Raw genomic sequence first — 26,165 nt, 5'->3', positions numbered from 1 at the left:
GTTTGTGCTATTTACAGCATTTATATACCTTTATCAATCTAGCAAGTAACACATTATGATCAAATTGGTTAGTGCGCTTTCCATATTAATGGTCAAATCTAACAAAACATCTAGAAATGCTATGTAAATTGCTCCATTATTGATGGACTACACCTACATACAATTAGATCTAGTTTTACTGATAGAGACCTCATATTTAATATTAGATATACATTGTATTTGCATCTTTACTAAGAAGAGTACAGTCCTTTACTGCCTTGATTGATTGACTGATTGCACTGCAGCTTTCCTCTGACTTCACTATTTCATGTCAAGTCCGTAGACAGGAGTTGGCACTTGTGAAACTATGAAAAAGTACTGGATAACAAAATGATGAGATACTGTAAACAAGCCGTCTGGATTAGGGCAACTCGAACCAGCTTGTGTTTGGGTGTTTGTGTACTGTATGTGGTTCAGTGTAGCACAGTGAGGAGTACTCACACTTCCTGTAGTGCCCAGGGACAGATGGTTCATCTGCTGGGTGAGAGGGCCCATCATGCTGGCAGGCTGCATGGACATGGTGTGGTCCATGGCTGGCGTGATCACTGCACCCTGGTGGATGGAGGGAAAAGATATGGAGAAGGTGAGATAAAGAGGAACAGAAGAAAGGATGTAGGTTGTGCATTTTTTGTGTTGATCTATTCTGATTCCCATTAATCTCTGCGAAGTGGTTGCCAGTCCTCCTGGTGACCATGCAAAATAAATAAAAAAAAGCAAAAGATGAGAACACGGGGTGGTGGTGGTGGTCAGGGTTAACGGTGTGAGGCAGGAAGCTGGGCTAGGAAAGGAGAACAAGAGAGAGAAAGTAAGCAGGGGGACAGGAAGGAGAAACGTTGGGAAAGAGAGGGAATCATCGAAAACAAAAGCAATAAAAAGAGAGAGGAAGATTGAAAGGTGGGGCCCAGGCAGGGGTGACACCGAGGACAATGCAGCCAGAGAAGAAGAAGAAGAAGGAAAGAAGGACAGTAAACAGCAACAGAACACAGGGACATTTTCAAGATCGATGCACACTATTGTCTTTGGTCCATCAAAATGGTCAATATCTGCTGCTGATGTATCAACAATATGGGTTTGTGTGGTTCATTGATTGCTGAGAGAGGATGCTTTCTCTCTTTCTCTGTCTCTCACTCACAAACTCTTGAGCCTCCACTCTTCGTATAATGCGCGGCATGTTTTCCCTGACGGGGGGATGAGAACGCTAGAAGCTGGTTTTTCACGGTGCAGTGGAACATGAGGGAAAGTGATGAAACCATTGTTGCTCTTTCATCCCTTGTCATGATAGCTCCATTTCCCTAGCACTAAAGCCTCGGGAGGAACGCGTTAAAAACCAAGCCCTTCTCCTCCGCTTGGCTCCCCTCTCTTCTCACGTTGTTTGTGCGTATGTGTGTGTGTACTGTTGTGTCTGTGTGCTCGCGGGGTAAGCCTGCAACACACCGCGTGTAACAGCATTTGAGCACGAGTGTGAAAGAGACTGACAGTGTGTATGTGCGTGTATATGACCGCGTAACTCCAATAGTGTGTGTTTTCTCGTGTGTGTGCATGCATGTGTTCACCCCACTGGTGACTCTGTGTGGGCCTATTGGAGAACAAACAGTGCAGACACAGCCTGTCAGGATTGCTCTGCTCGTCTATTCCCTGCATTCACAACACAGTCAGCTAACTCTCTCTCCTCCTTCCTCCCCTCCCTTCCTGTCTCCCTCCCTCTACCACTCGATATGCAAGTTTCATGTGATCCTTCCCAGAGTTACACCTCCAAACAAAGAGAAAGAAACTGGGTGGAATGCTAAGATCAGTGTTGGAAGAATTATTAGAGTGGCAGCAGCTCGTAGTATGTTCAAACTTAGCCTTGATAAAACGCAAGTGTTCACTACATGGATATTTCAGGTTGCACTACACAAACTAATTCTTCTGTAGAGACTAATAGTTGCTAAATTTTTACACCAGGCAAAAAATGCCAGGTGTGACTGTTGTGTAGCTAATTGAAAAATGAACTGTCTGCCCTGACAATTTATCAAAATGCTGTGATGTAAACTGGGAAGATTTAATGCAATGTATCTCAGACTACAAAACTTTTTGCCAAATAACTAAATAGAAAAAAATGTGTTGGTCAGGTTAGCATAGTTGAATTTCCCTCTCATGCTAAACTGCACAAATAGTACTGTCTCTGAAACACATATTTCTCCATGTATAACACAATGAAAACAAAGTAAATGATTGGCGACTTTAGTATATCACTAGTTAGGAGCTATTTAGGAATAGCTTCACAAATAGCAACTACATTACTTGAGTGCAAGTATGAGAGCATGATCAGCAAAAAAGTAAGTGTAAGTGCTTAACATGCAGGCAGAGTGGCCCTTGCCATTGCTAGATTACTATGCATTATGGAGTTTTATTACTGATACACTAATGTGTAAGCAGTATTTTAATTTCTAGTGGGGAAAAATCTAACCACTTTACATGCTGTTGGGTAGATTATTTTATGATAATGCATCATATTTTATAAGCTGATCATATTCTTTGTCATATGTCTTGTAAACTCTGAAGTAACTGAAGTAAGAGCTGTCAAATAAATGGAGTAAAAACTCTTTCCCATCATGAAATGTAGTGAAGTACAAGTGTAAACTAGCACAAAATGCAAATACCTAGTACTGCGTTCTGTTCCACCACTGGCTGTGAAAGATGAAAAAAAGGAGAGGTAAAATGAGGAGAGAGAAAGAAAGACTATGTAAGGACAGGAGGGAGATGATTAAGGAGAGAGCTGATGGAGGTCATGAGGAAGATGGGTGCAAGGGGAGGCAGACGGGGGGAGGCGGACAGAGGGAAAGGCTATGGGACACACAGGGAGAAAGCGAGAGAAGATAAAGAAAGAGGAAGAAAAAAGAAAGAAAGTAAGGAAGAGGGAAGGAAAGCGAAAGAGAAGAGCGAGGGGGAAACAGCAGGAGCTGTGGGCTACCTGTTACTGATTCAGCCTCTGACAATGCCTTTATAATGGGAAAGGGAGAGCAACGGAAAGGCTTAATTCACAGACGTGTCAGGGAGAGTTAAGCCGATTTGTGATTTCGATTTTCTGTGTTTGTGAGACTGAGTGTCTGTGAGAGAGGTGGTTTTATTGTGTGTGTGTGTGTGTGTGTGTGTGTGTGTGTGTGTGTGTGTGTGTGTGTGTAAGTGTCTGTCTGGTTGTGTGTCTGTCCACTGTCAGACTAGTGAGGAAGGAAAATGAGAAAGAGACTGACACAAATAGACAATATGTGTTTTTGATTTGCCCTCTGTGTGCATGTGTATAAGAAAGAGCGCGGGATAATGGATGCTGCAGACAAATCTGTTTCAAATGTATGAGATGATGTTTACAGATCCCCTCAATGTATGCACATGTTTTATTGCATGTGTATGTGCCTGTGTAAGTGTGTGTGTGTGTGTGTGTGTCTGTGAAAACCCAAACTTGCCTAAGATGGTATTGATCCTGCTCTAGACAGGAGACAGATGATATCAGCACCGTGGTTGTTAAATACGTTGATATACACTTAACGACCTGAGACATTGTACAGTAAATAAGAAACCTTGTAAAAATCTTACAACCAGCAGTGTTTTTTAATGACCGCTCATTACAAGTAAATACTGATGCTCCAACTGCCGGAGCGCTGACTGGTATCAGCTGATATTCAGTACTTGGTCTTCATATTTTCTGATCAGAAATAACAATTGTAGAATAGGTGAAGGCAAATACATAAATGTCACACAATAGTGAGTGTTTTTACCACCGGATTCATTAAGGCTGAAGGAGCTGCACTGCAGGCAGTAGGCTGCAGGTAGTTCACCTTCCCGCCTAGCCCATGGAATCAAGATTCAGTCAGGTAGGCAGTTTGGGTTGCTAGTATCCACTGGTGGAAGAAGTGTTGAGAGCTTTTACTCAGTAATTACTAAGTAATTAATACAATAGCATAGAAATAGGCAAATTAAATCCTGCATTCAAATTCATATTTAAGTAAAAGTACTGAAGTATTATCACCAAAATGCACTTAAAGCATGAAAAGTTAAAGCACTCATTATGCAGAAAAATGGCCTCTGTGAGTATTTATTACATTATTGGATTACTAACACTAATGCTTTGATGTATGGGCAGCATTTTCCTCTTGTATTTGGTACAGGTGGAGCTAATTTTAAACACTTTATATACTGCTGGCTACTTGAAAAAGAACATTGCATTTTAAGGGCTTATGTAATGCTTTGTATAAAAAGGTTAAAAGTACATCCCTCTGAAATCTGGTGAAGCAGAAGTGTAAAGTAGCATAAACACTGAAATAATCAAGCACTAAATGTATTTAGTTACATTCCATGACTACCAGTATCTAGCTGGAGAACTGTGATAGCATGGTATGAGTTAAAGGAACTTATTTTTACTAAACAAAACAGGATTCATCAAGTTTTGCATATGCAAAAAATACATCCCTGTGGGGCTGCTGTCACCAAGATTGAGAAACAGATATCGCCATTTGGTTTATAACTATGTGCTGAAAAGAGATGCAAAGATTTCCTTTTGTAATATTTTATATCTGCTTTGCGTAGCATGCAGTTGAGGGAGACCTCAAATTCTGAAGACAAGGACAAAATAACTTATTTTGGAGCATGTTACAAATTGAGACATGTAATGAAGCACTGCTCACAGTAAATAGCCAACTATCTTTAAAACAAAATAGCAATGTATTTAGAGCTAAAAACAAAACAAACGTGAAACTTATAGATAAGAAAAGTGTAGTGGTTTCTACAGGATATCTTCTGCAGAAGCTCCCTATAAAAACCATATAAAGATCTGCATCAGATGGGCTTATTCTGATGACTTTGAAACTTTGATCAGTATCAGCCCTAAAAAACCTGATCAGCAAACCTCTAGCCATTTTGCTCATCTCTATTACTGCTGCAGGCTATAATATCCAACATTATCACCTACCTACACTGTTGCTTTAAACTGGTGTTGATATATCATTACCTTCAGGCGTTGGCAATGCCCTCGCTCTGAGTAAAAACAGCCCGAGGCCACAAAGAGAAGCCCACACATTGATCCTCACCTCCTAGGCCCTTACCTTTTACTGCTTGCAAGTAGGCATGTGGTTATTGAAAGCAGGCGTAGTGTACTATTCTGACAATCTATCACTAATCCCTAATAGCCTGGTAAAAAGTACGAATGGGGCAGGAACGATGAAAGGTTTTCAAAGTGAATGTGCTCTCTGACAGGTGAAATGTGAAAGTTGGAGGGAAAATGAAAGAAGGGGGCACATTAAAAACCTCAAAAACTTCAAGTATTGACCGAAGCTCTATTCCTGATCCTTCCACTCTAACAAAGCATCACTTGTGTTGTCCACATGAAAGCGGACCTGCGCTTAACTCAATACATTCCTTGCTGTATTTGACAGTTGGTTTCTCCATGTGAGGTTCTGTGGTTTGGATACTGGTGCTAGTGTGTGTATGTGAGTGTGTTTTGTGTGTCTGTAAATGTGACATGCACACTGCAGGATACTTGCAAAGGTTCCAGGTCCACGCCACGGGGTTAGAGTAATTCGGCTAAAGCTGTGGCACTGCGTAGACATTTCTCCATCTCCAGTGACACACACACACACACACACAGACTAAGCTTGTTCAGTCAGTTGTTTTTGGTCTGGAAAGCCTGGTTTTACAGAACATCTGCTGATGATTGACTGGTAACTATACACAGTACAGAATGCCAAGGACCTTAAACACTATAGGTTTGCCCACCTGAAGGGTATATACTGTAGGTAATGAAACTGCATCTATAGAAAGCACAAAAAACAAAAAAAACAAAAACCCAAACGCAAGGTTTTCACAGGTGTCTTTCATCTATATTTAAATATTCATGCATGCTATATTCCTCTATAGACGCACTTATTTATCTTGTTCTGTGTTTGTGCTCTGTTAATGTTTACAATAGCCACACATTACTTTGCCTTCACCTACCTTGACTTCGAACACAGTTTTCATACGCCCTCAGGCACCTTTCTATTCAAGTAAGCCCAGAAAACGGAGGCAGCATCCTGGGTCTTTCACTCTAATCCACAGCATGAATCCCTCCTTGGGGCTAACAGACTACCAGGGCAACCCTACTATTACTAACACAGTCTGTCTACAAGACACAACGTGCCATACCTAGGAAGGTGAAATACTCCTTTTAACCAACTGAATTAGCAGAGAAATTGTAGTGCACACTGATTACTAGCAATGAATGAAGCCTCACAAGTGGACAGTGATGCAGATAGCGGCTTATCTTGGCTCTCGCATCGCATTGAAATTTGAAATCTCATTTTCTAAGGGTTTTGAAAAAGCTTAATTGCAAACATGAGAGACGGACCTACAGGGAAAGGAAAATCATTACAGTGTAAACGAAGCAGCTGAGGGGCCACGGCGATGTATGTTAACAGATTAACATGTGGAACCTGAAACCGATGAAGGATCTCTCACCTTCGGCAAAGATGTTTATCTATTGTGTATATAGTGTATTTGTCCTCCGCAAGGAGATGAAAATAAGAGGGATGATGGATCAGCTTCCTTCCGCATACTGATTAATTTGTCTGTCCATCAATATGTAATATCTCTGAGGATACAGATTACTCTGAAATGTTTTGCCACTGAAATCAGAAAGTCTTTGAGAAAGAGAAATTAAAACTGTTAATTTCATCAGGATTGGGACTGTTTATGACTATAAAATGCTTATGGTAATGAGATTATTATCAAAAAGAAACCACTGAGTTGTCCTTATTGCGGAGGACACAATATGAGGATGGATTTGTAGTGTGTGTGTGTGTGTCTGTGTGTATGCATAAATGTGTGTATGAGAGAGGATAAGGGTGCTAGATGAAGCATGTAACAGTATTTGTCATGTCTTCATGGGAGGTCCATTCCTCTCCACGCTCGGACTGCGCTTGCTTATCAGCTGTTCTCTGACTGCCTTTTGTAGACAAACGGATCATTTCACATACAAGGATCTCTCCAGAATTTTTACTCTATTTACAAAAGCAAAAAAGATTAGAAATCCAATTAGGAAACACAGTGAGCTAATAAAGCCTGCCCACCAAAGCATTATCCGCTTTTGTGTCAAAATTTATTTTTGCTACTATTGCAAAATTTTTCAAGGTAATATCGCTTCTAATGAAAATGTAGCTGCTCGAGCTCCCTGTCAGTCACCCTGTGGCACTGCAACAATATTTCTCTTATATGAATGAAACTTTAACCCTGAATAGACGATTTTTTTTTTGCTGGCATCGGAACAGCAAAAAAAAAAATCTCTCAGTCGTACTCTGAAAGGGCAGTGGAGAAGAGAGAGACAGAGAGAGAAAGACAAGCAGGAGGGATGGAGTGAGAAAAAGGAGGGAGAAATGAGGAGGAGGTGTATAGAAAGAAAGAGAGGATGGGTTGAAAAGATAGAGAGAGGGGGGAAAAAGAGCAGTGAGAGCAACTCAAGGACAACTGTAGCCCTGTCTCAAATTCTGCCTCGCCAGTCAAATCCATGAGACCAACATAATGTTCCCCCTCTGAATCCGCGGAGCGTTTTTAATGTCAAGCGGGGAGATCGGTATCACACAGTGCACCGATTCACCCCCATCTGATGAGGGCAGATAGTTATGGTTCAATTCTAAGAGGCCCAGTGAGCCTCTATTCAAAGCCATAGCCAGGGAGAACTGGCTGGGGTGCAATGGAGAGGAATTCAGTAATTCACCTTCAGTATGTGAGGGCCAATGCACTCCAGCAAATACATACTTGAAGCACATACAGTTCAGAGTGAGGAAAAGGGGGGAAAAAAAGAGGATGGATAAGTCATGGGGAAAGACAGCAATGCCGCGCTTGGCTGGCACTGCAGCTACTCCGGCACTCTCTGGCAGTGTGAAGTGAATTTGAGAGTCTGTGTGTGTGATTGATGATCTGTATGTAAGTGAGATTTACCAATAAGAATGTGTTTCTGCACTCAAACAATATGTGTGTTTATGCAGTTGCTCATCTGTGTGCGAACTGCATCTGTGTATTTTGCTTTTGGGGCCTTTAGTTCTTTCAGTTTTCTCCTCTACAAGGTCTGCTGACTTGTGAAGCGCTGGCCGAAGAACAGAGCACAAAAGGCAAGCGGCCGTGCTGTTCTGACATCCCATGCCTAACTGCCAAACAGAGCACAGCATTAGGAGATCTGAGAGACAGTGTGTGAGAAGAAGAGAGGTGGGAAGACAAATGATAAACAGATGAATAAAGAAAGAAGAACAATGCCTGGAAGAACAAACTGAAACCTCATTCAGCTGTCCACTTTAAAAAACACTGTCACTTTCTATCAATTTCCAAGCTGAGTGCATTTTTCCCATTAATTGGGGATAAACAAAATTTGAAAACTGTTCTCTCCCCTCTCTCTCTCCCTCTCCCTCTTACTGTTAACAAAGTACTTTCTCCTCTGTGGGATGAAGTCCAGTTTCGTATGGATGGACTTGTCAAACTTAATCTAGTCAGATAAAAACAAACACCTTTGCCGAAGAGGTACATGCTGTAATACTCTCTATTTACTGTGCTCTAAGCAAACTCTCAGTCAGGTTGTTCTCAACTTCAACATCATCTATTATTTCCAGCAAATTACTGTTTAACACTATTTTGTTACAAAGTTTAAGTTTACAAAGGCAATGGGATCCTGAAATAAATAAAACAAATCAATGCAGCAACACAGCATCAGCAGTAGGTAATTAAATTTTCTTAACAATATATAGCTCTATCGACCCTCTACATCATTTTACAAACAAGCTAAATTTGCCCTAGTGAGAGCAACTGTAGTTAACATTTTTCGGGTCAGTATATAATTTCTTAGTGAGTTCTTTATCCCAGTGGAAGGTGGCTCCTCACCTAGACAGTTTATCTCGATTCTCCTCATAGCGGGAATTAAAGGAGCGATTTTTTTTTTTAAGGGTAACTACACCCTCAAAGTCAGCTGGGAGCCTCTCTTCCAGCATATTTGAAAAATTCAACAGAGGAGCGAGTGGGGCAACGGTTGTGTGAGGCGTGGCCATGTGGCTACTTCCGGTGTGATGTAATGGGCAGGACATGGGGGGAGACTGACTGACCACCGCTGTATCTGGGACAGGAGGACGTAGAGCTGGTAGTCAGCTAACCCACCATGAGAACCTGCTATCGTACACTCTGTCTCTCTGCCGAAAAGACAGGGAGTCTGATGGAGCTTTGACAGTGACTAGAAGTGCATTCACGGGCCTTTAAGAGAGGCTCTGCGTAGATATTTGGTGTTGTAGCTGCACTAGCATCTCTCCTCCAAAAGGCTCTGGTGTGTATGTGTGTCTTTGGGGGATTCTTGCTAATGCTAACATCACCAGCAGCCATGTATGAGAGGCACAAGCTGAGGCAGTGGCAAGCTAGTGCTCTGCTCCTTGACGCAGCAGACGCTATCAGAGTTGGAGGGTCAGTGTACACAGTAGACCTTGCCTATTACATCACCGTAAGGGGGGGGGTGTCAGAGGATTCGGCTGAACCACACTTTCAAATCCAGGCAGACAGAAACTTGCTAAATTTGACCAGAAAAAGCATAAATGTAAGCATGACATGCAGTTTGAATTTTTGTTAGAAAAATCACCTCTTTCAAATCCTATTGCAACAAAACACAGTGCAAAAAAAAATTATTTAGGGTGTAGTTACTCAAATAATAATAATAATTTAATAACTTCAAAAAACCATAAAAAGCAGTAGCTTTCAATGATTTATCAAAAGCAGCAGTCTGTCTGTCTCTTTACAGTTACAACAGTTACAATAGTATAGTAACTATTTGCATGTCTTAGCTGTTTTATACTTATTTAGAGTCTCTCCCACTTACACAAGGTAAGTTGTACTTCAGGTGGACTTAAAGATACCAGAATATCATAAGTCTTGCACATTTACTCTAGCTGAATAGAGAATTTGGATGTGAAACATTGTCCTCGTCTCTATGACAAAGGGTATGTTTCTCTGGAGAATTACCTCAGGTGATTTCAGTCGAACATTCTGCTGCTAGTAACAACCACCAGCGGTAGACTTCCCTAGCAGCTTAACTGACATTGTTAACTGTTGTGTCAATAATGCGACCAAGCAAACACTGACATTGTTGACCTCGTTTGAGCATTATCTGTAGATGCTATTTTAAATTATAGCTGTTGTTGCTCATTTTTAATGTGTGACATTACTTCAGTTTACAGCTAACCAAGCTAGGCATTAGGAGTCTGAGGTTAATGTGGTGCTAGTAGGCTACAACAATCAAAGTCAATTTTAAACTATTGTCCTCCAAAATACGATGATGGCTTTTGGGCCGTGCCTCACTGTTGTTGTGTATATGGTGCATTGCAACGATTCTGCGGAGCTGTCATGTGGTGCATCAAGTGGAGCAGGGTTTTGCCAACAGTTCAAATTTGTACCAAGCTGCGCTGACCTTTATGGACCTATAGTAGGAGTTTTCGGACACCTATGATTCAACATAATTTTGCGTCACCACTGACACAAGTAGAGCATTGCAAAACAGTTATTTTTTGCATATAAATGAAATACAGCGTGGTGCATTGTAGCCTTGTAGCAAGAAGTAGCATACAGTCCATGAACACTATTTCTTTCATCGTTGCAATTTTTGAGGGGACTATATAGTCCATAAATTTCACACACATACAATGGCAGAGGAAAAATATAGTGCACTATACTGTAAACAGTCTGACTGACTAGTTGTGACCTCTTCTCCTTCCATGCTCGGCCGCCTCCATATTGCCTGGACACCAGGAGCGCCATTGCACAACGCTCCACTGGCTTAACACACGACACGCGGCGGGAGCCGCCAAACTGCAGCACAATCAATTGGTTTTTAATGCTCTGAGTAGCCCCCCAAGCACTTGAAGCTAGGATGCTTGGCTAATTTGATATGATTCACTGAGCTGGTGGCAGGCTGTGTGAGTGTAAGGGGCAGTCTGCTTGTGTATGTGGCTTGTAGCGGATATGAGCGTGGGTCATAAAGGGAGTCAGATTGGTAGCTATGATCCACTGGCGGCTGTGACAGCTGGGGTTAGCGCCTAGCAGCCGTTTGGTGACAGAGAACACAACGGGGACAGGGCCATGGGGATGGAGATGGCCACATGGCTACTCCTGGCGTGAAGGCATGATGAGATATATATACCACAGTACAATGTGGCTACTGGCTGCTGCCAATGGCTCCAAGAGGCCTCATGACATAAGGCTGTCCATCAGTCATATGGGCTGGTTGGGAATAACCAATATGGGCCACACATATGGCAAAACATAACATACAGAGCCTAGAAACAAGTATCAGTCAAACGTTAGCAGTTACATAAGCTACTTCCCATTACATCTTCACTCTCACAACAGGGAGACACAGCAGCAGCAGCAGCAAAAATAGTTAGCTTATTAGTGAGCTATCTTTCAGTCTATGTGAAAGAAGTATCACCAGTAAAGTGCAGCCCTGGCTGTGAAAGGTAGCAAACTATGGCAGGGAAGAGGAGTGCTGGGTGACTTAAGATACTCCTGCCATCGTAGGAAAGGCAGGAGCTCGTGTGGCTGAAAGCCAAACTGAGTGGCTTGGAGGGCAGCTGCAGCTGGGTGTGGTCTTTGTGTGTGTCTGCCTGGCTGGTGGCCTGCTGCGACCAGATTACATGTTCACTATCCCACAGCGGGAGTGGAAGTGAGATGGGTAGGACTGAGTGGTAAATGGCCACAGCGGGGAGCCACGCGACTGGTTGAGCACTCCTCGAGTGAGTGAGTGCTGAACCATCAGCTGTAGAGTCCAGTTTTTCCCAATTAGTTTAGTTGCATGGGCGTACAAACAGTTGTCTCCTTGACAAAGGCTAACAATGTTAATGACACTTTCATGGATTGCTTGAGGCAAACATAATTTTTCCTTGAAAGCAGCAACAGCATAAAGAAAATATTAATTCATTTTATTATCAGAGTGCCTATTAACGTCTACACCGTGTGAAAATTTGCCTTCTTTGTCAGGTCTAAACCATTTTTCCTCTTTTTCCCACTGTTACTCAATTTGCATTTATTTTATCCAGCGATAATTTATTAAAAAAAGAAAAAAAACTACAAATAAAGATACATTTTTAAACCGGTGACGCAATTACTATATATTATTGAATAATAATCTAGAAATCTTGTATAATAATTATTCTTTTTAAAATATATTTTAATGAGGCTTTCAGGTTGTTATTTGCTAACTATACTGTGTGTAACATTTCCACTTGTGAAGTTTCTTAAGTGTGTGTTGTGCCATATATCTTAATTATTTCCCAAACATCTTGGGTCATAACTCCTAATTGTAAGGTGCTACCTATTCACCTGCATGCATATTCATTTGCTCATTAGTACAGAATAGTGAACTTTGATACTAAAGCCTGATTTACATTATGCAGCAGTGTGATTCATTAGAGGTAACTTACTAACTGAAGTTACCCTTAGGGTGGTAATTTCTTTTCCAAAGAGAAAATAACTGACTGCATCAATTAAATTATAGCCGCAGTACAATATTTACATGTTTGTTATGTACTGTACTATAATGCACTTCACAGTGGTATAGAATAGTTCTACAATAATATGCTTTCGTATACTGTATGAAATATACCAGTGCACTTTCTTTTGCAATGCACTGTACTGTAGCATACTTTAAGTCAGAAGTTTATTGAGAAAATTCTAGTCTCTGATAAAGTGAAACTGGTTCACAATTATAAAGAATCAAACACATGTGACCATGACTGGTTCCTGCTCTTATTTGGTGACTGAACTTGGAACAGAAGAGAACAAAGTACACTGAATGTGCTTCAGGGGCCGCAAAAAGCCTTCAGCAAACATTAAAGCCTCTGGCAGAATGATTTAAAACCTCTAAGCAACAAGAAGAGAACACTTAATGTGCTCGGATCAATTAAAGCTAAACCTTAAAACAATTTGCTTAACTACTAATGCTCTTTGTTGCTTTAACATTAGGGAGACAGATCTGGGAAATATTTCAAACAATGCTGTAGGTACATTACAGAAAATATGGATCAAAAACTGAATATAAAAGCAGGGCTATATGAGACTCTAAAAACACTACATTCTTCAAAGGTTTTTTGACTTATAAACAAAAAGTGAAACATTCATAAAATCGCATCCAAAGTAAATTTAGTTTTCACTAATAGAAGGAAAATATGATTTTGCCAGTGAAATATTAAAAAACTCATTTGCAGAGTCTGTGACCTAGAAAAACAGGATTTTGGACTCTGAGAAAACTAATGTTCTGCACTCTTCACCTAAGATGACTGAATACCATTGGAAGCAATGTAACTATCTCACTGTTGTAGACTGTGTTGTTGGTGAGCTAAATCTAATTAATGTTAATTTTTTTCCCTGTCTGCTTTTCTCGGCTGGTAACCCGGAGCAACAGGCTACAGCCCGTCTGTATTGTGCTGTGGTCTGGTAAATGACGCTGAATGGCTCACTGGCACATACAACACCTATAAACTGCCAAACAGAAAAATAAAACTAAATATGTTTGTACACTTAGGAAAGATGGAAACATCTGGTTATCAGAATGGAATAATATGCTTTTATGGAGCTCTGTATAGTTATTGCAAAAGTAGTGTAATCCTTTAGCTATCAGAATTTTTTTATGTGGTCCTGTAATGCCATGTGCATGTATGCAGTTTAGTTGGTTTAACACCTGACCTGCAACAAAGGAAGAATGTGTCAAACACCTTTCCAGAGAGAATTTATTTTTTTGATCAGCCATATTGCTCTAAATATAGAAAATCTGCCATGTTGTAAACTTTTTTCAGCACAAAATAAAACTTCCCTTTAACAAGTTCCTCCTAAAACCTTTCAACAGCACCGATGAAACATGTGCAGAAAGGAGAAACTGGAGGAAAACCATAGATTTTCAATGAAGGGTGGGCCCCAATGGTGAGTCAAGGGCAGCTACTGCAGGTAAATTGTAGGGTACTTACTGTAGGTTGCATAACATATTGTTGATGAGGCATCCATGACGTACTCTGCACCTGAGGAGAAATGTATAAAATGTAAAATCAAGGTAACTGGTTTTAATGCACCAAAAAGGCTGAACTTTACACAGATTAACATGTGCCAAAGAGTTACAAAAAGAGTATAAAAGTCTGGAGGCAGCAAATGTGTATCATGCCCTCTCATTATTGCCAATAGAATGACTAAAATTAGGTTCCTTCCCTATTATAATAATAATACTAATGCCATGCCCAGTGCTCTTGCAAGAGGGGTGAAGGGTTTTGAAAACTCTAGGGACCGCTAGAGAGGACAGACAAATTCCAGTAGGATTATTTTTTATAAAAAAATAAAAGGAATTTGAAAGTGGTGGCCAGAGATTTTTCTTTTTCGTGGACAAGAATTCAGAAACATGCCAGGCTATTACCAGTGGAAATCACATACAGACATGCATATTTACCAATGTGAATGAGAAAGTTAAAGAGATGGTGAAACAGTGACAGAGACAATGATCAAGAGACTGGAGGAATGGAGGAACAAACAGAGCCTTTAGATGTGCTGGAGAGCGGAATTTGACAGCTTGTAGCAGACAAACACACAGGCTGGCCACTGATCCTGGTAAAATGATTGGATTAAACAAAGACAAACATGGAATAATCTGCTATAAGAGCAATCAATCCTCTGAGCCAACCCAAACGCGTGATTTGGATCCACACCTAAACAAGCTTGATATTCTATAACATGAAGCCAAGTCTGTTTGTTTATACATGGCGATATTTGTTCTCCCCAGCTGAATGGGAACACAGAGAACGCATATCTTTATTCACTAGTCTTCAGCATTTTCTAACCAAGACACAGAGTAGGACTGTAGTCTGGAGACTTAAGTCAGATTTAAGGCTCCTTTACACTGTGCAAGTTTGGATTGTCCCAGATGAAAGGGGACAACTGCTGTCATAACCACTCCCGTCATAATTACTAAAACCACAAGAGGTCTCCTAACAATAAAATGTACCTATGGGTCATAATAAGCTGCTTGCACAGATAACCTATGGAGTCATTTTTTAGGGGAGGACAGTCTCACAAAGTTAACTTTTCCACTATCTTCTCTGTCGCAAAACGTTCGCTGTCATAATATCCGCCCTCTGTCAATGCCAGAATCCCATTGGACATGCGTTGTGGAAGTCAGTGTATTTGGGTTCAAAGTTCAGTTTAGCCAAACTTTTACCACACAACCTGACAGAAAAATAATGCAGTGCAGCATGCGCCACTATGGCTCATACAGCTGCCTGAGAGAGTGCTCTCGCTGATGGAAATGATGGGCTTACTTTGCGCAATGTCGAACTTGTACTTTTGGTGAGACGGCCCTGTGAGACATACAATGAACTTGTAAGGCTGCTGTTATCACGCAGTCTGTCGGTGGCTCGGGGCTTGACCTCGCCCTTGACATGGGACTCAAAATCAAAAACATTTAAGTCTCAAGTTTTGACATGGTAAAATTTCAGAAAAATAAAAAAATAAACTAGACAGCCACAGGTAGACAACAGTTAGTAGGGTAACAGTTATTCTACAGCTACAGTAGGTTCATTGTCAGTGAACTGTATTATGTGCATGAGCTAAGAAGCTCCCTACCTCTGGCTGAACTTCACAGCTTGTGTTACCATTTAAAACAGCATGTCAGCCAATAAGCCAAAAAGCTGGTCAGTCAGTTTTTCAACTGCTCGGTCAGCCAGTGGGCCCCCCACCCAACCAGTCACACGCTGCCAAAAAGCCAGCCAGTCAGCTAGTAAGTAAGGCAGTGTGCCTCATATCCAACCAGTCAGTCACATATTTAGTCCCCCAGCGAGCCAGTCTGTAGAGCCAGGGATGTAAACCAGGCCACGGCTGGCTGGCGGCACTAGCTGAGATCTTGGGTCGTGATCTGGCCTGGACTGGCTCCTGTCATGTGGATTATGAAAGCTGATTTTCCAGGAAACAAAGCCAATCATGATTCAAGCTCACCGGAGCCAGGCTTAAAAGAACACCAGAACACTGCCGTCGACATGGGTGATTTGCAGATTTGATAAATCAATGCCATACAAATAGTAGCTCAAAAATATACACTCACCATAAACATAGAAGTATGAATGGCATATACAGTAATTTCTATTCACCTTGAGATTTTCATAACAAAGGCAATAGTTTCCATCATAAAAGGAAGTGATCTCCTTTTGTCTGGAGTATATGCCTGCCTGGCTTGTCTTCTCTTTTTCTTTTTCCTCTGTGTCTTTGTACTTGAACAGAAGATGAAGGATTCACCTTCCTGCCGTGACTGGCTGAAGGGCAATATTACAGGAAGCGGCGGCAGAGCTGCCCAATATTGAAACTGGGAGGATTAATATTCCTCAAAAGCCTGGCCATTGTTTTTGATAAATCAATTTGGGAAGCCTTCCGAGAGCGGATTAGAGACGCGCCTTGGCCCACTTTTCTCCCTCCTCCTCTTTCCCTTACCCCTCCACTGCAGGTACTGGACCAGAGTTTTAATCAAGCGTGCCTCAAAGACGGGCACAGCAACCTTCAGCAACACCCCTCCTCTGCCCCCCACCTGAGCCATCGCTATCACCATCATCACCACCCGTACTATCCTTCCTCCTCTCCCTAGTTGTCTTTCTCTCCATCTGTCCCCTTCTATTTTCCCAGCTATCCTTCATCTCCTTTCTCTTGCTCACTATCCTTGTCCGTCCGTCTCTGCATACCAAACAGAGCCAATGTTAAACGATAGCGTCTGAGCGAGAGGGCACAGTGGCAGTGCCTCTTGATGTTTAGATTTGGCAAAGGGTGCTGCGTGAAATGTGCAGTGACAGAAAACGGGTAATGCTCTTGACATCTCACACAGCCAATTTTCCCGTTCCTGTTGTGTTCTGTTTCATTACTCCACAGACCATAGCTGTGAGGAATGTGGAAATTTACTTTGAGGAGGTGATTGTATCAAAGTAGACAAAATTAAAATTAAAAAAAAAATTCCTTCATTGCATTAGCGGCTGAAGGAGCACAAAAGAGGTCGAGAAACTGGGGGGGAAGAAAGCGTTTGTTTTTCCTAGACACTTTCATTCTTGATGGGTGATTTTCTTTTTTTCTACCCTGTCCGCCTTCTTTAATCCCTTTTTTTGTTGCTTGTTTTCTGATGCCTGTTGTGTTTGCCGCCTACGAAACAGATGTCATCGAGCACAGCTGGAGCGGCTAAGAAACGTTGAGAGAAGAAGAGAGAACCCCACGCTGTTTTACCGGCCTTCCCCCCTCTCTTCCATCCACCCCACACAAAGCAAGCCCTCCTATTACACATACACATAGACAGAAATGTACCCATAATGCAGTGCATTATGGCCCACCTGATATGTGGAAACGGGGGAAGCAGCGATGAAGGGCGTGATGGAGGTCTGTGCGATCATGCGGTTGGTGGCGATGCTGTAAGGCGAGGAGTAGAACCTGAGAGGGGACAGAGAAAGGGAGCAAGAGAGAGGGAGAGGGGAGGGGGGGGGTGGTATAAGGATTTAAAGAAGGGTAGAAAGAGGAAAGTACACAGCAGAATAAGTCTGTCAAATTCATATTATGTATATAGAACATCATTTAAATATAACATTCTTTTAGCTTACCTTAATTCAAAAATGGGTTTTTAACTGACACATCTTTGTCTTTTTGTCATCTTTTATACAAATGTTTCTCTGTCTATATAATATAGAAAAAACACTTGCAAATGAGAACACACGCACACGCACGCACACACACACACACACACACACACACACACACACACACACACACACACACACACACACACACACACACACACACACACACACACACACACACACACACACACACTAACGTTGTGGATTTATCCTGTAGATTGTTCTAAGCAAACACCTGGCCCTATCTTGAACACCACATAAAAGTTTCATGAAATGTCTTATAACATTCTCAATTGAAAAGTCAGGTTTTATCACATCAAACTGAGCTTTGTCATCGTGTAAAGTAGGAGGTTGTCTGTATTTCTTGCCACACATATTCTAGTACTACGGCTACACTGTGCCGTGCTGGCTGGCTCAAGTAGCACGCTTGTACGCTGAGCTTGGAGAGAACTCAATGCATTTTAAGAAGCTAAAGTTTGACACTAGCTGCAGAGAAGTGAGGTGGTCGGCTACGCGACTCTATCTTATTGCTGAAGGTTTAAATCAACCTGATGTTGCCGAGATCCCCTGGGAGGCTAAGTGGAATGTGCAATAGTCTCTGTAAACCTGAGCTTGAAGATCATATTCCTGGCCGAGGATGTTAGACAAGTTATGTACTAGGCTTAAAGTCACCACACTGAATTTGAACATACAGAATCAGCTCTTTATGTTATGTACTACATTATATTTTAACCCTAATGCACTGTTTGGAGTCTTGGACACCCCAGTCCCTCTTTAACAGCTCAAAAAACATACTTAACATTGTTTTCTCAGCTTGATACTTCATAAATTTTCCTCATTTTAATAAGAACTGCTGCATGCTAAACGTCATATTGAACTGATGACGTTTTGAACCTCCACTGCCAAGGAAGACACCAGCTGATCCCAACCATGGTAAAATACCCTGGATTTTTATTATACTCTATATCTGTGATTGATGTTACAGAAGCACTACAGCTCCCAAATCCCAAGCAAGTCTATTTGAATTTTTCTGATTGGACTTTTATACTAGTTTGTTAATAAGAGGTTTCACGGGAAGTTAGACTTCACTTGGGTCAAACTGATCCCAGGCAAAAGCAACTTCACTATGTCAGAGAACATATTGGAGGTTTCGTGAATTTTTGGCGAACTAAAGATATATATGATATATGTGTCTGTTCACGCATGGCTCTTTTAATAAGGTCAGTTTAATAAGGTCAGTAGAAAAGAAAACATACTGTATATTTGAAGAAAAGAATACTTGGATTTTTCAATTATAATTATTATTTTTACACATACAGCTTAGGGGTGTACCAATATACACAAAACACAAGGGGTAAAAAATTACTGTGAATTACCCTTCATATGTCACTAATGAGATTCTTGATAACATACACTCTTTTTAGGTTGGGCTTTGTCTAATTTATGGGCCGAAAAAAAAAAAAAAAAATCTCTTTGCTGTTCTCCTGTGAAAGTATAAATTTTAATTTATTCAAATATTAATGTAAACTAGAAAATGTAAATTCAGTTCCACAATAGCATATATATGAATTACATATAGCTAATTTACATCATAATTATATTTTACAGTCACTAATCCGACTCACATTTGAATTTCGATGTACCAGTAAGTCTGACAAAGGTGAACTGGCATTTTTTGTTTTACATTTTCAGATTCAGTTCCACTGCATTTTCATTTACTACTTTGCATTAACATATGAATTAAACTGACTGTGTGCTTCTGCATTCTAAGCTCGCTGATTCACCACATTTTTTTATTTCTACATTGTGTTAATATTTCAATAAAGTTGACTACTTTTACATTCTTTGCTACTTAATTCGTCTTATTTCTCCTTTTTTCTGGAACATGATCATCAGCCTACCTTCAACTTGAATGTATTAAAAGTGAATCGTTCCTTTCCCAGCAGAGCTGTTGCTAATATCTATGGGAACCTAATTTGGCGGATTTGCAGCGAAGCAGGCTTTTACATGGCAGGCTATGTGTAATGAGTGATGCTATTCATCCAGTTTTTTTTTGGTTGCGATCGACTCCGAGTCACTGGGGGAGTCAGGAACTTCCTGTGAATGACTGAGGCCAGAGGGAGATAGAGGGGAGCCTCAGCAATCTCCTTCCTGTCTCACTACTGCGGGGAAAAATAAAACACGCTGCCAGGTCATTTAGTTCCACAGGACCATTAAGTCATGACATAAAGACGCAGAAACACACTGGAACACACACACAGATACTTAAATACCCAAACGCACGTAAACGCACACAAGCTCACTCGTCTACCCTCTGCCATTCCTCACCTGACCCAATCAATGAAAACTGATATTTCAAGTCCATATAAGATTTCCTTAATAAAAAAGTAAGAAAGTGCAGACACTATATTAATTTTCATGTATGACAGTGGTCTTGACTAAGGCCCTACGAGCCAAGAGGTGAGTGTAGTAGATGGTGCCAAGGATGGACTGACCATCAAGCTCTTACCCATTCTGCATTGCAGCGGGATCATATGTTAATGCCATGCCAGTCTGAAAGAGAAAAACATGCAGGATTAATCACAAATTGAAGAGTTGGATAAAAAATATATAAAATAAGATTAAACTGCTACAAAGGAAAATGTAACATTTGCGAGAACATTACAGATAATGCTGGTAACAAAACAACAACTTTTTTCTTCTCATTTGCACACCATTAAAGGAATAGTTCAACTTTTTGGGAACTGCGCTTTATTGCTGAGAGTTAGATTAAATGTTTTAACATTTCAGTTTTTGTATGGATTAAACAAACTAGATGTAATGTGTTAATTAGTAAGTTGAGAGAGTAGAGTAGAGTTTTTGTTTGTTTTTGTTTGTTTTTCTTTTTTTTTTTTTTACCTTTGGACAGAGCCAAGCTGGCTGTTTCGCACTCTTTATGCTAAACTAGGCTGAGTGCCTGCTGGCTCCAGCTTCAAATTTAGTCTACATTAAGTAGAACAAAAAAGCTGAGACACAACCAGAAATCCCTGCACACAGTTGGTCACTTTATTCAGTCACAACATTTCACTAGGTAAACCTTCATCGGGTAAGATTAATATCTTCTAAATGATATAGGATATATATGTTGGACATGTACATGTTCATTGGACTGCACTCTGTTACTCTGTGCTGGCATGCAGTGTATGTCTCTGGGAAATCCTGCAGCAGCGTCACCAAGATAATTTGCTGTACCTTTATTGTACTTAGGGAATAACATGATTTAGACCTTGACTCTTTAAAAAAAAAAAAAAAAACAACAAATTAAATCAAATTAAAATCAACTCATTTCAAATTTGAAAAACTGACAAGTGACAAAGCCAATGTGGGGAAAAGCTTAGTCAATAGGACAAAGTGAATTAGTATTGAGGACGCCTCTTTTTCCATTTCAATCACGTACAGTCATGTTTTTATGAATGAGATGAAATTAAGAAATGCCCTTTGGAGAGAAAAGGAGTGAGCAGAAAACTGAGTTCTTTGTCTGGTGATGGTGTGTGTGTGTGTGTGTGCGTGTGGTTTTAAGTGTGTGTGTGAGGCCCTCTTAGAGTCCAGGAGAGAAACCTGTGCGCCACAATCCGTCATCTGCATTCCTGAAGGTTCTCTCCCGGAGGAGAGCTAATCCGATTTCTTTTAACGGGAGGCTGCTGAGGACGGCAGATTTCATCAGCATACACACATGCACACACCAACACACACACACACTGCCTTTTCTTGCCCTTCGTCTCTCTCACTTTGCTCTCCCTCCCTCTCCTCCCTTTCCTCATCATCTTGTGTTCTCTTCCTTTCTTTCCCTACCTTTCGCTCTTCATCCCTCACTCTCCTCATCTCTTAATCTACCCACCGTCTTTCTGTACCACTCTTTTGCCCTTGTTCCTCCAGAGGGCTACCTACACTGAGCTATACTGGGAATAGGGAATATATAAGGGAATAGTGGCTCGGAGGAGCAGGGGGGGATCAGTGAGCCTGGACAAAACCCACGAGAGTGAGCAGAAACAGAGAATCTCCGCAGAATGAATAAGCCCTCGCTGACACTAGGGATGTGTGGACATGTGTGTGCGTGGTGGTAGGCCTTTGTGTTCAATTTGTGCTAGAGTGCATTTCCAGAAGTGGTTAAAAAAGGCTTTCAGAGACATTTTATGTAAAGCTGTAAAGGCTGGATGCAGCAGTCCCTGTGTTATTTAAATATCTTCTACTTTATTTGTGTATTTCCACCATCAGTGTCTATGAATGTCCCTTTCTTTAAGTGCAAGTGTGCAAAGGTTTCTGTGTACGTATTTTATACACCCTCTTTACACTAAATGTGAGATCAAGAGAGTCTCAAAGCATGCCTATCTGCGTGTGCGAGCGTGTCTTCACATGTGCACTAAAAGCACTGGTAGACATGGCATGCTGTTTGGTGAGGCTGATAACTCCCCAAAGTGCTGCCCTGGGTTCCATGTGCTGATAAATTCCAGAGCAGGAGAAGCTCCTGGCCTGGGACCCTGCATGGCCAATGACTGATTACTGATGCAGTCAGCTTTTGGCTCTGTCGCAACGAGTGGAAAAGGAAAGACAGAGACAGTTTGCGTGTGCTTTTTGTCTGAGCTTGATCCAGGACTGAAAAAAATAAAAAAAATAAAAAAATAAATAAAACCTTCACTATATACTGTACAGGCTCACTAAACAAAGCTTGGCTCGGGGAAAATCTGCCATGGACATGCCTGGCTTTCATAGAGGTAGTAGCTATGTATGTTCATTTTGCTATGCTAAGTTTGGTTGAAATTGAGTTACACCTCCCTCACCTTACGCAGTGATTTAACAGAACGATTTAGCAATTTCAAGATTTTACATAATCCTACCCCAAAAAAAAAAAAAAAAATCCAAAATGTGGTAAAGTGACAGCTGGAACCAAACTTATGAAAAAGCAGGGGACACTGACTCAGTTGCTGCCAATCATTAATTCAAGTTGTGAAGTATTATTTGCATTAACATCTTGACATCAAATGCATTTTTGTCTTCCTGACATATTTTCAATGCAAATATAAATACATGTTAACATAGCGATAAAACAGCTGTTATTGTTAAATGTGTACTAGTGTGTGTATAAATGTCTGTATGCATACATGTGTTTAACGTACAGACCCTTGAAAAGGATCCTGTGAGGACAGCCTATATTAGGCAGCTGTAAGGACACCTGTGCTGTACTGTTCTTATATGGGAAAACTGAGCCGAGCCATCGTCTCTTGTCCTCACACACACACACACACACACACACACACACACACACACACACACACACACACACACACACACACACACACACACACACACACACACACACACACACACACACACACACATACTGTGACCCACTCCCTGCTTGTATTTTTGCCTTCCATACACATATTTGCTCTTTATTTTTTCTTCTTGCCTCGTGGCCACACACACACACACACACACACACACACACACACACACACACACACACACACACACACACACACACACACACACACACACAGACATCTGTCAGGCTTTCACACAGAGTGGAAAGCCGGATGCTTTTTTTTTTTTCATCTACACTCATTCCCCTAGAGTAGGTGCTTGAAAAGTGTGACTTTGAAAGTTTTTGTGTGTGGGAGTGTGTGTTGGTGAAAGAGAGCGAGGAAGTGAAAAGAGAGAGAGAAAGAGAGAAGGAGAAAAAAATGAGCACCCATTGCGTCTATGTCTGTCTTTGTGTGTCTTTGTGTGTGTGTGTGTGTGTGTGTGTGTGGCAGAAAAAAAATGCAGTTACTAATATGTTTGTCAGCATGAGACGGCGAGAGACAGCACTTCCTAGACTCCCTGTTTGGGTAGTTTACAAGAAAGTCTGTCATATATTTCTCAATCCTCACCACCAACCACCCTGAAGCACTCAACCCCTTGTAACTCCTGACTGATCATGCAATGTGTTCCCTATCTCTCTTTCTTTCTCTTAGTCTCAGTGAGTCACTCACTTGTTCTCTCCCTCCATATGTTGCTATGGGATCTGGGAAGACTTCAAATACAGGGAAGAACAGACAGCGAGACTGAGTGGGAGGGAAAGAGATGGCGAGAAGGAGAGAGCGCTTAAAGACGAAAAAAAAGACAAAGAGGAAGAGAGCGAGAGAAGGCAAGAGATACGGGCAGAGTGAGATACACTGCAGAGATGGAGAGGGAGAAGGTGGAGAGACATGGAGAAAGAGAGAGTAATGGATGGTGCGGGCTGTTGCTCCCCTTCATCTGCCTGCCAAAAGGAGTGAGACGAGGAAGGCGATGCCTATCTCCCATCTCCCTGCCAGTACAGCTGATCAATGGCCACAGCAATGCACACACACATGCATGGCACACTTTAATTTCTGATGACGCTATGGGGGCTCTGCAGACGTAGGTCCAATCCAAGTATATACTGGTAAAGCCAAGATTTCAGGAGGGGAAAATCCCAGAGTTCATAATGACATCAAATAAAGAACACCTGTGCTTTCTAATGCTAGCATACACGGGAAATACAGTTCACTAAAAACTGAAAATGAACCAATACAGAAAGCTATTGATTAGCATTTGCCCCGATGAAGGTCTAGTGACTGAAAGTTTGTCTTTTCGATTAGATACTTGGAATGGACCTTGATCCACAGAGCCTGTTTTCTCTGTATTCGATCTTTTGGTCTCCTTCCATCTTGACATTGTGTATAGGGGAGCACAGGGTTGGGAGTCTGTTGGAGTGCAATTGAAAATGTTTAAATAATCTAATATGATCCAAACAATAAACAATCAAAAGTGAAAATAAAGTACGCCTTATTTCAGTCTTAAACCTAAGCTCAACTCCGCAGCCTGGACTAATTTTAACCCTGGCCTCAATTAAACCAAATGCTACAATATAACCCTTAAGTCAAATATTTCCCTGTTAAGTTCAGAAATCTCAATTGTGACCTCAATTAGTAAAAACCCTGTCACGCTGAAGGTCTAAATATCAGACTTGCCCTTTCAAGGATAGCAAAACAACATCACTTAAAAAAACACACGCGCGCGAGCACACACACACACAAATAAACAATAAATGCTGGCAATCACTGGAGCGTGTTAAGCTTTAGATATACACATTCACACACACTGCCTTGAACCCAGGCTGTTGAACCTCGGCCTCTCAATCATGCTGTCATGCCTTAATGCAGTGTAATGTGAAACACTGCGGATGGGAGGGGTCCAGAGCGAGAGATGGAGGGGAAGAGAGGGGCATGATGCAGAGGAGGGATTTCTCCCTCACCGAGACAACAGGAAGTAAGGAACTTTTAACTGAGATAAACACACAATTAGGTGCCTTTCAGCATTTGAGTTTAAAGGTGTCTTTATACAGAAAGCAAAGCTAATTTTCACCTCTATCTGCAGTTATTTGCCCCGAACAGCCAATGTACTTTACCATACAGACATTAGCTGTAAGCTAGCTGGCAATGGATGCACCGAGCACGGCTGTGAGAGTGTGCCTGCGTGTTTGTGTTCAGCTCAGCCTCTAAATGAGTTCAAAACTCTGGGTCTTTCTGTTATGCCCCTCCAGTCTCTCTCCTTTTTTCTTCTCATATCTGTATATTTATGAAGCAGATTTACAAAGCCCTCGGGATACGCGCAAATTTTTCACTCAAGTTGAAATAGCTTCAACTTACACAAACAGTATATGTCTTTGCGTCAGTTTTCACCGCTGCAGGAAAATTTGCATCTAATTGTGTTTTTGTATTGACTTTGCATGGAATCTTGGCGCCTCTTAAAATTCGGTTTACATTCTGTCTGAACATGCAGTAAGAGTGCGTCTCTGCCTTTTGAAATTTTTGCTCGCAATTTGATCTCTTCCTTCTTGATGATGACAGCCGAAATCTATCTCTGCAATGTACTCACTTTTAGTGTTACCCCTTCAATATCCTGGCAACTAAAGTGCGATTTAGTTGGATTTTATGGTTATATTCATGTAGCTCGTAGCACTTGGTTAAAGTTAGTGAGAGGTTGAATTAAAGGTTATCAGAAAAGTCAATGGCGGCTTAGGACGAGATGGGATGCATATGCTTTTTTAATATTAAACCATAACCGAAATCCTTCCCTAAACTTTACCAAGTGTCTTAGTTGCCTTAACCCAACAACATGTAGGGCACAGGACAAAAATGCAGATCTTAGGTCTTCAAGTACCGTGCTTTGTATGAACAAACAACCCCCCCTGACCTCCTCAATATGACTTCTAAGCAGTATATAAATGTCACACTCCCTGTAAAACAAATTTTACGAGAGATTGGTGTGACATGTTATGCAGCTGTTTCGAGCTCAAGTCAAAGAGTGTGTCTGTACCGTATATAACACACAGGATGTAAGGGGCGGGGAATAAATACAGCAAAAGGACACGAGGGGTGTATCCTCAGTTTTAGCAGTGTGGGATTTTTCCCTTATCCT

At 41.3% G+C, this 26,165-nt stretch overlaps 1 protein-coding gene across 10 annotated transcripts in view; it reads right to left on the bottom strand.

Moving 5' to 3' along the window:
* Positions 1-26,165, bottom strand: part of rbms3 (RNA binding motif, single stranded interacting protein) — a 271,775-nt gene that overhangs the window by 11,009 nt on the left and 234,601 nt on the right. For all 10 annotated transcript variants that reach the window (XM_040121928.1, XM_040121926.1, XM_040121936.1 and 7 more), the window contains 4 exons: positions 20,212-20,255; positions 17,403-17,499; positions 14,028-14,078; positions 481-591 (listed from right to left, as the gene is read on the bottom strand). In XM_040121928.1, coding sequence (XP_039977862.1) covers positions 481-591; positions 14,028-14,078; positions 17,403-17,499; positions 20,212-20,255 — 303 coding nt within the window. The remainder of the gene's footprint in view (positions 1-480; positions 592-14,027; positions 14,079-17,402; positions 17,500-20,211; positions 20,256-26,165) is intronic.

This window comes from Xiphias gladius, chromosome 24, assembly GCF_016859285.1.
Source record: "Xiphias gladius isolate SHS-SW01 ecotype Sanya breed wild chromosome 24, ASM1685928v1, whole genome shotgun sequence".
NCBI lineage: Eukaryota > Metazoa > Chordata > Actinopteri > Istiophoriformes > Xiphiidae > Xiphias > Xiphias gladius.
This window is presented reverse-complemented; position numbering and strand designations above follow the sequence as displayed.